This window comes from Pelobates fuscus, chromosome 5 (genome assembly GCF_036172605.1).
Source record: "Pelobates fuscus isolate aPelFus1 chromosome 5, aPelFus1.pri, whole genome shotgun sequence".
Classification (NCBI taxonomy): Eukaryota; Metazoa; Chordata; class Amphibia; order Anura; family Pelobatidae; genus Pelobates; species Pelobates fuscus.
In genome coordinates, this window is record NC_086321.1 from 371,389,359 (window position 1) to 371,401,014 (window position 11,656).

Consider the following 11,656-nt stretch of genomic DNA (forward strand, 5'->3'; position numbering starts at 1 on the left):
TAATCTCTATTTGGGCATCTAGGACTTACATATTTATTTTTGCTACTGAGACAAATATATTTATCGTTAGACCCATACGTCCTCTCCCATCTAAGATCCCCACATACATTCCACGGCTTTCTACCACTCGATATCGCTTTACACGCATCAAATAGCAGAACACCCGAAGAATGTACGGATTCTAACACCGTTTTATTAATTAGGGTCCCCTGAGGATCTCCATTCCTGAGAGTCAACCAAATTGTACGAGGCTGATACTCCGGACTGAAGCACTTAGGTTCTCCTACTCCTAAATGGCACACACTATAATCTATATTTAAGTATCTACATCTCGATACATCTCCTTTACATTCGTATTGTGAATGCCAAATTAGGGTTTGGGAAATATGGTTACCTGTTCTCGTAGTCTTAATGCATACCTCACAGCTAGGAGTGTCGGTACCTCTACCTTCCTGAATATAAAAACACATATAAATAAACACTATCAAAAGCACATCTTTCGCCGTCATCCTCAGTCTTCGTCCGTGCGATGGCGCCTCAGCTTCCAGGGTGTGAGGGGCTGCAGGGAATGGAGTTCTGCTCATCTTCACAGGTGTCCCTTCGAGACTTTCCTGGCTTATACACTATGTGATGGTAAGCGGACAGGCTTTATTATGGCCTTCTCACTCACACCTGTAACAATAAAATTTGTAATCCACAATAATTCCTCGTTACTCCGACTGAGTAGTGCAGGGATTCTCTGGATCTGCTGTAACTTGCCAAGAATCGACTGCTGCTGGTTTAACCCTGGAGTGATGTATCCACGGAGTCACTTCTGCTACTTTTATTGCTGTAGGGGTAGACAAAAGAACAACATAAGGACCTCTCCACTTGGGCCCTAACGGTACATTATTCCACTCTTTAATCCACACTTGATCTCCTGGATGATAACTATGAACAGGGGGATAAATATTCACAGGTAATCTATCTTGTACCCATTTCTGTACCTCCTCCATAGTCTTACCCAACTCTACAACCTGCTGCCGGGTAATTCCTTCTCCCAACTGACTCAAGTCCCCCCTTAAGTTACCAAGTACGGGAGGTGGTCGCCCATACATGATTTCAAAAGGAGAGAGGCCCATCCTTCTGGTAGGGGTACTGCGGATTCGCAATAAAGCTATGGGTAAGAGAACGTTCCACTTAAGTTGGGTTTCCTGACACATTTTAGCCAACTGGTTCTTTATAGTTCTATTCATTCTCTCTACCTTACCAGAACTCTGGGGTCTATATGCAGTATGAAGCCTCCACTTTATACCAAGCATATGAGTCAGTTGTTGTAGGCACTGGTGAACAAAAGCTGGACCATTGTCCGATCCTATAGAACAGGGTAGTCCATATCGGGGTATTATTTCTCGTAGCAGGAATCTCACAACTTCTCCTGCTTTCTCTGTACGAGTAGGACATGCTTCTACCCAGCCTGAATAGGTGCACACAATTACCAGCAGGTAACGATGTCCACCCGATTTAGGCATCACTGTAAAGTCTATTTGTAGATCGGACATGGGGAGTCCCCCCATAAACTGAACTCCTGGTGGCTTTACTGGTCCTTGTCTTGCATTATTCTTAGCACACGTTACACATCTGCGTACAATGGCCTGAGTCAAGTTGGACAATCTTGGTATGTAGAAATGTTTTCTAAGAGATTCTTCAGTACTGTCTCTCCCAGAATGTGTCCCGTTGTGATAATTTTGGACAATTTCTACCGCTAGCGATGCTGGTATAACTATTCTTCCATCTTCTAGCTGATACCACTTGTTCTCCAGATACTTTCCCGGTTCAGTCTTTAACCACTCCTCTTCTTGAGCTGTATAAACTGGAGTCCATTGGGACAGTGGAGTTGGTATAAGAGCAGCTATATGCCCTACATACTCCTGTCTTCCTGATTCAGCAGCACGCTTAGCTGCACTATCTGCCATCCGATTTCCCTTGGTTACATCACCATCTCCTCTCAGATGCGCTCGACAATGTATGATACCGACTTCTTTCGGCTCCCACACTGCTTCCAATAGTTGTAGGATTTCAGCTGCGTACTTGATTTCTTTGCCTTCTGAATTCAGTAGTCCTCTTTCTTTATACAAAGCTCCGTGGGCATGAGTGGTTAAAAACGCATACTTAGAGTCCGTATAGATATTTACTCTTAAACCTTCAGCCAATTGTAACGCTCGTGTTAGTGCTATTAATTCTGCCTTTTGTGCTGATGTTCCTTTCGCCAGTGGCCGAGCTTCTATCACCTTGTCTATTGTTGTCACTGCATATCCTGCATAGCGGATCCCTTCTTTCACATAACTACTGCCGTCGGTGTAATATTGAACATCGGGGTTCTGGATGGGAAAATCACGAAGATCTGGTCTACTTGAGAATACTTCATCCATTACTTCCAAACAATCATGTTGACTTTCAGTAGGTTGTGGCAAAAGGGTAGCTGGATTTAAGGTGTTTACAGTCTCTAAATGCACTCTTGGGTTTTCACACAACATTGCTTGATACTTGGTCATACGGCTATTACTAAACCAATGATTTCCTTTGTAATCCAACAACGTCTGTACTGCATGTGGGACTCGTACATAAAGTTCTTGACCCAGAGTGAGTTTATCGGCTTCAGCTACTAGCAGGGCGGCTGCAGCTACGGCTCTTAGACAAGGTGGAAGTCCGCTGGCCACTGCATCCAGTTGCTTAGACATGTAGGCAACAGGTCTTTGCCATGATCCCAAGTACTGTGTCAATACTCCCACAGCCATTCTTCTTTGCTCGTGTACATATAAGTAGAATGGTCGTGTGTGATCAGGTAGACCTAATGCTGGGGCACTCATCAAAGCCTTCTTCACATCTTCAAATGCCGTTTGCTGTTCTTGGGTCCATAAGAAGGGGTCGTGCTCTGTACCTTTGATAGCTGCGTACAGAGGTTTTGCTAGTATCGCATAACTGGGAATCCATATCCTACAGAAGCCTGCTGCCCCCAAGAATTCTCGCACTTGTCTTCTATTCTTGGGTATTGGTATTTGGCAGACAGCTTCTTTTCTCTCTGGCCCCATAATTCTTTGACCTTCAGAGATATGGAATCCTAGATACTTGACAGTTGGCAAACACAACTGAGCCTTCTTTCTAGACACCTTGTATCCTGCCTTCCAGAGAATGTGTAGTAGATCGTGCGTTGCTTGCTGACAGATTTCTTTTGTAACTGCTGCTATCAACAAGTCATCTACATATTGTAACAATACACACTCTCCTGGGATGGACTCGAAATCCAATAGATCTTGACTTAGGGCTGAACCAAATAGGGTAGGTGAATTTTTAAACCCTTGGGGCAGTCTTGTCCAAGTCATTTGGCGTTTTGAGCCCGTTACAGCGTTCTCCCATTGGAAAGCGAAAATACATTGACTTTCTGCGGCAATTCGGAGGCAAAAGAAGGCATCTTTGAGATCTAAGACTGTGAAGTAAGTAGCCCCGCCCGGAATTAAAGCAAGCAGGTTATATGGATTGGGTACAACTGGATGTATGCTAACAACCGCATCATTGACTGCTCTTAAGTCCTGCACAGGTCGATACTCATCTGTGCCGGGCTTTTGAACAGGCAGCAATGGGGTGTTCCAGGGGGAAGTACAGAATTTTAGGATACCATACCGTATGAACTTATCCAGATAGGATTGGATGTTCTTCTTAGCCTTCTGCGGAATGTGATATTGTCTTAGGCTCACTGGATAAACCCCATGTTTCAGTTCAATTTTTATTGGTGGAATATTGCGGGCCAGTCCTGGTGGGTTGTTCTCTGCCCAAACTCCTGGTATGTTAAACAATGTCTCATCACTCCTAGGGTTTTGGCTAGTCAACACTGTATAAAGTCGCCACTCTTCTTCCTTTGGTACGGATAAAGTCATAATACCTGAAGGTCCATTAAACTTTAAAGATGTTGTTCCATCTGGTAGGAACGTAATCTGCGCTTGTAATTTGGATAGCATATCACGTCCCAGCAATTGGACTGGACATTCAGGCATATAAAGGAATTGGTGTTTTACTACGTGGCCTCCCAATGTACAGAGTCGACTTTTAAGAACCGGTCTTTCAGCACTTCTTCCAGTTGCTCCTATCACAGTAATAGTCCTTCCAGATGGAGGAGCAACTAGATTAGTCACCACTGAATGTTCAGCACCAGTGTCGATCATGAACGCACTCCTTTTCCCCCCTATTGATACATCGACCATAGGCTCCGCTCGACCAAGGGGGATGGAGCCCGGTCGGTATCAATAGTCCTCCATGACCGTGTCAGCCAATCCTACAAAGTCCCTACCTTCTCTATCGCGAGACCTTTGCGCTGCTGGAATATACCTGTCTTCCCTAACACTTCCTCTGTTCCCATTACTCCCTCTATAACCATTACTCCCTCCGGGACCTCCTCTACCTCTCGCTCTGCCTCTAAAGTTTCCGTAGCCTGCCCTGGGTTGGTCTCTCTCGTACTGCTCTCTTTGCGGACATTCGTTCCTCCAATGCCCTTCTTCCTTGCAATACGCACACTGATCCCTACTCAAAGGCTCCCTACTCCATCTATTATTGCCTCTATCTGGGCCCCGTTTATCTACGCCTGCGATCGCTACCGCTAGCATATCAGCCTTTTTACGCATCTTGCGCTCCTCCTCTTTCTTGCTTTCTGTTTCCCTATTCATATAGACCTTATTAGCTACCTCCATTAGTTGGGAGATTGACATACCTGCAAACCCTTCTAACTTTTGTAGCTTGCGCTTAATATCTCCGTAAGCTTGGCTGACAAAGGCGGAGTTAACCATTCGGGAATTGTCTGCGTCTTCCGGATTAAAGGGGGTGTACAAGCGGTACGCCTCCAATAATCGGTCATAAAAGACACTGGGCGCTTCATCGCTTTTCTGGATCACCTCAACTGTCTTCGACATGTTAATGGCTTTCTTTCCTCCGGCTTTCATGCCAGCAATTATAGCGTCTCTATAGGCTCTGAGTTGAACCATATCAGCACCATTTACGTTCCAATCGGGATCAGTGTTGGGATAATGTGTTGCGGCCCATGCTGCTGGATTAGCTTGGTTCAAAGCACGGGCTCTATCCTCTAATGCTTTAATGGCTGCTTGATTTATTCTTGTCCTTTCCTCATTGTTAAATAAAGTCATTAATAACTGCTGGCAATCAGCCCATGTCGGATTATGTGTCTGTACTATTGAGGTGAACAGATCAGTCATGGCTTGTGGTTTCTCAGTATACGAGGAATTGTGGGTCTTCCAGTTTAAAAGATCGGTTGTAGTGAAGGGAACATATACGAAGACAGGGTCAGCTTGTGCCATTTGACCTGCGGCATTAATATAGGCTGACCCGGGATTCAGACGAAGAGGCATCTGATAGTGTCTCAATTGTTGGGCACCGGTCAACTGTCGGGTCTGTATGGGGCTACGTAGGGAAGCGTCAGTCATGGGTTCCGGTCGGGGAGATATAGGGTATGGGGATGTGGGAGGTTGGTTTTGGGAAAAGGTAGTGAATAGAACACTTCGGGCCGAGCTAGATGAAGCTTGACCGGAAGTCTGAAGTGGCGCCAAATCAGGATATTCGTTTCTAATGGGGGTGGGTTCTGGTTCCGGAAGGGGAGATTTAGTACGAGGGGGGGTGGATCCTGTACTGGAGGAGGAAGCGGAAGTGGATGAGGGTAATGAGGGAAGGGTTACAGGACTTCCTGTATTTGCGTCACTTCCTCTTACCGGAAAGTAAGGGGGCGGCAAAGGGATCTCGGACTCAGGGGGCGTGTCCAAAATGGGCCTAACACCAGCCCTAGTGGACGAACAAGTCCTAGCTACCATGAGGCGACACTGTTCCTCGTGGCATGTCCGGAGCCATTTTGGCGAGTCATTTACGGCCTGTCTCCAACAATCAATATAAGGAAACTGGCCGTAAAGTTCAGGCCTACCTGATACAGCCACGTGTAAGCGCTGTACCAGAGTTGGATCCAAACTGCCACGTGGCGGCCATGCCGCAACCAAAGTAGGCCACTCCCTAGTGCACAAAGTGACCAAACGTACAGGGGACATCTTAACCCCAAAATCACAAACTTTGAATCCCTTTTTAAAATTCTTAACCATACATCCTAAGGGATCCGGAATCGTTGACTGCGACGCGCCCATATTTAACAGTGGAACGTCGTCGACAACGATTACTATACACGCGTACTATTCAACAGTCACACCCGTTTCCTCTGGCAACAGCACCACGTGGTATGGTTACCAAGTGAAACGTACACAATAACAATAAACACTCAGGGAATTCCCGTACACACACAGCTGCTACACCAGTCACTATATAATCAATATTATGCCCTTTGGCGTAACTACACAGTCACCCACGCTATAATTCTCTATATACGAATTACCCGTCTATAACACACCCCAGTAACATCGTCTTTTACAAATAGCGGTTACAGTACGGTTAGCATAGGTCAAAGCACAAGTTAAGGTCACAATACAATTATTAGTGGTTATGGTGTTAAACATGCAATGGACGACAATGATTAGTACTTATTATATAATGTCAGTAAATATACAGGGTTATGGTACCGTGCACTATAATACAGCAACACACTATTAACACTCTCGCTAGACGGCTGAGCTCGCGCTATCTAACAAGATATACACTTTACTAAAACAATCGTTAACACATTTACAATTCCCAACTAAACTATTGGCCAGTACCTTGAATGGACTACCTAAAACTATATACACCCGTTTTGGTTAGCCACACTGCCCAATCACCACATATACATAGCGAGCTAGAGAACCGAATTTACACAGGCGCCTCTTAGTCGCACTATACAACGAGCTAGAGATCCGAATTTACACAGGCGCCTCTTAGTCGTACTATCAAAAGTCTAGTGGGTTCCAAATTTACACGCCTTCCCACTTAGCCCAGATAGGATGAGAACTAGCGAACCGAATTTACACAGGCGCCGCTTAGTCTCCCGGTCCCTCCGACCTAGCGAACGTAATATACACCCTAGAACGCTAGTCTAGACAAGACACCGGTGTCCGGCTAGGGCTATTTACACCAGGACCCCGCCTGACTAACCAAATCAAACGGTCTGACTAAAGAGCGTTCGATCGAGCGGTGCGCCTTCGCTCCTTCCCTCCGACAGAGGGGGCAGATACAGATTCAAAAACCCCTTTGGGCCTACCGCACAATCGGTATACCCCTAGCGGGTCCTGCCGTCTAAAACAGCAGTTATCTTACCTCCTCGTTCCTGAACCTGAGTTCACACTCATCGACGGGGACACCCCAGCACTTCTCACGTAGAGGCCGATGATCTCCTGGACAACAGACCAGTGGCGCCGAGACGAAGGGAGGTCCACGCAGAAGTTCAGGGGTGCAGCCGTAGAGAACGTGGGCAAAGATAGACCGTCTCACGCCTCTGCCTCTCAGCTACCGTTGAACGATGAGCTTCCCGGCCAATGCACCAAATGATACCGGAGAAACTGACGGAAGCCAAGCACAGAGAGATGGACACAGGTTTCTTCAGGAAGGAAGAGATTCTTTATTGGATCACCGATCGGGACTCAGAGGGACTAGCGTCACCAAAATACAGCAAAGTCTGAGTACTGAATACATAGAGTACATTCCTTATATAGCACTGTAGCTCCTCCCACAATTAACTACACCCACACATACCCTTAACCTATTTAATGAATAGAGTCTAAACTCATCCATCCGGTCTAACCACGTGGCTCATCTGATACAAAGGAGAGGGACGCGTAATTCCAGTTCTTACATTCCTGCACCTGGTCAGTACAGTGATGACAGTATCTTAGCTACGTGTAATTAACCAACTGATACTACAAACACATATACATACATATGCCTTGTGGCAATCTTAGCCTGCTAAACTTGTATTTTACTGGAATTACATCACACCCTCATTTATACATTTCCTCACAATATGCTCCCATTACCCTGACAACCTGCCCATTCTCCCCCCCAAGCAGCTTGGTCAGTATTGTGACTGAAACATTTTAATGCAGACGATTGAGAAACTATTTATAAGTTCACATTCCTTTAAATTACATTTAAACAAAACCCCATCCTGGGGAGAAAATTTTTATTTATTTATTTTTTTTAAAAAAGGCTAATTTTCCTGTGGAACGCATGGACAAAATGGACACACGGAAGTGCTTGTGTTCCACGCCTCGTTCCATCCATCGCAGAAGGCAGCTTGCGGGTCGATAGAAGATGACGTCGCCGGTGAGAGACGCAGCGTGGTGACGTCACTGGCTGTGTTCCGGGTCTGGAGAGCAGCAGAGAGGTTGGTTCTGGTTATTATTGTCGTAGTGTTGATAAATAGCCGGTAATGGCGGTGTCTGTGCGGTAAATAAGCCACAAACAGACCCCATTGGCTGTAATCAGGCAGCACTGGCCGACCACCACACCTTGTATTATCATTATCACTAACCAGCACAGGGAAACTGGCTGCATGGCTGGCACTGTGTGGCCCTGTCACCTGAATTACTCTATCCATACCACCCAAGTGGCCCTGCTTACAAGGGACAGTCCCTATTTTCTATCCTAATGTCCCATTTTCTTTCTTTCTAGGAGCTCCATATTGTGTCTGAGTGTATAACAGAGCTCCACAGCAATAATACTGCCAGTAATGTGTCTGAGTGTATAACAGAGCTCCACAGCAATAATACTACCAGTAATGTGTCTGAGTGTATAACAGAGCTCCACAGCAATAATACTACCAGTAATGTGTCTGAGTGTATAACAGAGCTCCACAGCAATAATACTCACAGTAATGTGTCTGAGTGTATAACAGAGCTCCACAGCAATAATACTCCCAGTAATGTGTCTGGGTGTATAACAGAGCTCCACAGCAATAATACTACCAGTAATGTGTCTGAGTGTATAACAGAGCTCCACAGCAATAATACTCCCAGTAATGTGTCTGGGTGTATAACAGAGCTCCACAGCAATAATACTCCCAGTAATGTGCCTGAGTGTATAACAGATCTCCACAGCAATAATATTCCCAGTAATGTGTGTGAGTGTATAACAGAGCTCCACAGCAATAATACTCCCAGTAATGTATCTGAGTATATAACAGAGCTCCACAGCAATAATACTCCCAGTAATGTGTCTGAGTGTATAACAGCTCCACAGTAATAATACTCCCAGTAATGTGTGTGAGTGTATAACAGCTCCACAGCAATAATACTCCCAGTAATGTGTCTGAGTGTATAACAGAGCTCCACAGCAATAATACTCCCAGTAATGTGTCTGTGTGTATAGCAGAGCTCCACAGTAATAATACTCCCGGTAATATGTCTTTAAATTACAATAAATGTGTTTTAAAATCAGTCTGTGTAAATAAGATACATTGTTCGTGCTCTAAAATCTAAATTACATTTTAGTTATATAAATTATTACAAAGTCCCCTAAAATTTCCCTGGCCGCTTGTACCCCTAAAATTGAAGTGTCTCTTTTTGACCATTTGGAATATTGGGAGGTAACTCTTGTACAAACTGCAGGGTTAAGAAGAGAGGAATGGACAGAGTGACATCTCACTTCTGATGTTGCAGCCCTCACACATTTGTGGGCATGGATTAGATGTAGGGTAAGCTTTACTTCGGTGTATCGCCCTGGAAGAGAAAATGTCCTCTGTAATCAGGCTAAGTGGGAGGAAATAAACTCATTGATAGTAGTAAGCAATGTGTATTAAGCAGTTTAATGTGATCTTTATTCCATTGACTACGAAGACTTACTTTCACCAGGAGGTAAGAAAAACCCTTGTTCTGAAAGTCTTCAGTTATACATTTACAGATATACAATTATACATTTAACTTTCATATTTTTGAAAGAAATTATTTAACATTTCCAGACACTGTTAAATGTATAATATTTGATACTAGGCTTTCTACATCAAAGGATGTTGTGTGTTCCATTGTTCGCGGAGACTGTTTACACCAGCCAATTTTTTATTATATGTGACTTAGGAGTTAAACTTTCTTGTTTTTGTGCAGGTCATGGATTCCCGCTTTAGCAGAGGAAAGTCAACCATTTTGGAGCGCTCATTGGCCCGGCCGAAAACTGAAGTGAGCCTCAGTGCTTTTGCTCTGCTCTTCTCTGAAATAGTTCAGTACTGTCAGAACCGTGTGTACTCCGTGTCTGAGCTACAGACCAAACTGTCAGAGCTCGGCCAACAAGTAGGATGTCGCATCCTTGACCCGTTGGTTATGCGTGAAAAGAATGGGAAACGTGAGACGAAGGTGATAAGCGCCCTCCTTTTCATAAAGGTCAATGCTTGGAAAGCACTTTTCGGAAAGGAAGCAGATAAGCTAGAGCAAGCAAACGATGATGATAAAACCTACTACATTATAGAAAAGGAGCCTCTCATAAATTCCTATATATCTGTCCCAAAAGAGAACAGCACGTTAAACTGTGCTTCGTTTACAGCTGGTATTGTGGAGTCGCTACTGACCTGTAGCGGTTTTCCTGCTAAAGTGACAGCGCACTGGCACAAGGGAACCACTCTTATGATTAAATTTGATGAGTCAGTAATCATTCGGGACAAAGCATTGGATGGACGCTGAAATGCCTTTGGACAAGAACAGACTACAAGCGTATACGAGAAGTCATTTTTATTCACTCCAACGTGTAGTCAGTATGGGTGACCGTATAGTTTTGTAATTTTGTGTGCATAAGAAGGAAGTTTTAAAGGTTTTTTTTTTTTTTTTGTAGATACTATTATTAAGGACTTCAGAACTTTGATTTGTCAGGCACTTTTTCAGGTTTTTTTTTTTTATTTTATTTTTCCTTTTCTAGGAACCTACATGGAACCAAAAAATATCACAAAACTAAAATGTGTTGGTTTATTATTTTTGGTAAAATATGTGTGATTTAATGATTTGGGTCCAATGTAAATTACTTGTATCATGGTTGGAGGATTGATTAAAAACATACCATCTGCTTCAGCGCTTCTGTTTGTTTGTTTACGTGCTATTGTTATAGAGATGTTCAAAGCCCCTTATCCTCAGTTGAAAAATATTTGTTTATTTATTACATGTTTCTTTAACAGGAGTAGGGAAACTAAGGAGTTTTCTCATTAAACCATGAATTGAAAATCACATTTAGGCAATTGTTTAGAATAATTATCCAACTCTGCTATAGTCACAATAAATATTTCACCCCAAATCCATCAGTTTGGTTTTAAATTCATTGCAATTCACCATTTAGTGAGTAAACACTATTGTTTCTTCAGCTGTATAACTATTAATATTCGAATAGAAAAGACAAAAAGTATTGAGGGCACACCCGGAACATGCATTTGGCAGGAATGGTGCTGCCGTAAGGACCGATATTCACACACAATACAAATTAAGTTACAGCGCACACATACAAAATACACTTAGAAATCTTATCCGGCTACTTAAAACCACCTATCTAAGAAAACAAATATGGGGATTCAGCTTTGCCATATGGCCATACTGTGTTAAGCCCACCACTACTTCAAAGTACACCAATATCGGTCCTACGCTACACTCATTCCAAATGTGGGAGGCAAATTAAATACTGCTAGTGCTAAATAAGCTTTTAGTGCTTGGATGAGTATACTCACAAGGCACATTAT

General features: G+C 43.8%; 1 protein-coding gene across 1 annotated transcript; it reads left to right on the forward strand.

Annotated features, from left to right (window-relative positions):
* The first annotated feature begins 8,238 nt into the window (after nt 1-8,238).
* Nucleotides 8,239-11,000, forward strand: TRAPPC5 (trafficking protein particle complex subunit 5). Its single transcript, XM_063453399.1, has 2 exons — nt 8,239-8,335; nt 10,050-11,000. The coding sequence occupies exon 2, from the start codon at nt 10,053-10,055 to the stop codon at nt 10,617-10,619; it is 567 nt and encodes a 188-aa protein (XP_063309469.1). The 5' UTR covers nt 8,239-8,335; nt 10,050-10,052; the 3' UTR covers nt 10,620-11,000.
* The last annotated feature ends 656 nt before the right edge of the window (nt 11,001-11,656 follow it).

Excerpts from the sequence above, each read along its gene's own strand:
- TRAPPC5 (XM_063453399.1), top strand. The coding sequence starts at position 10,053 with ATGGATTCCCGCTTTAGCAGAGGAAAGTCAACCATTTTGGAGCGCTCA.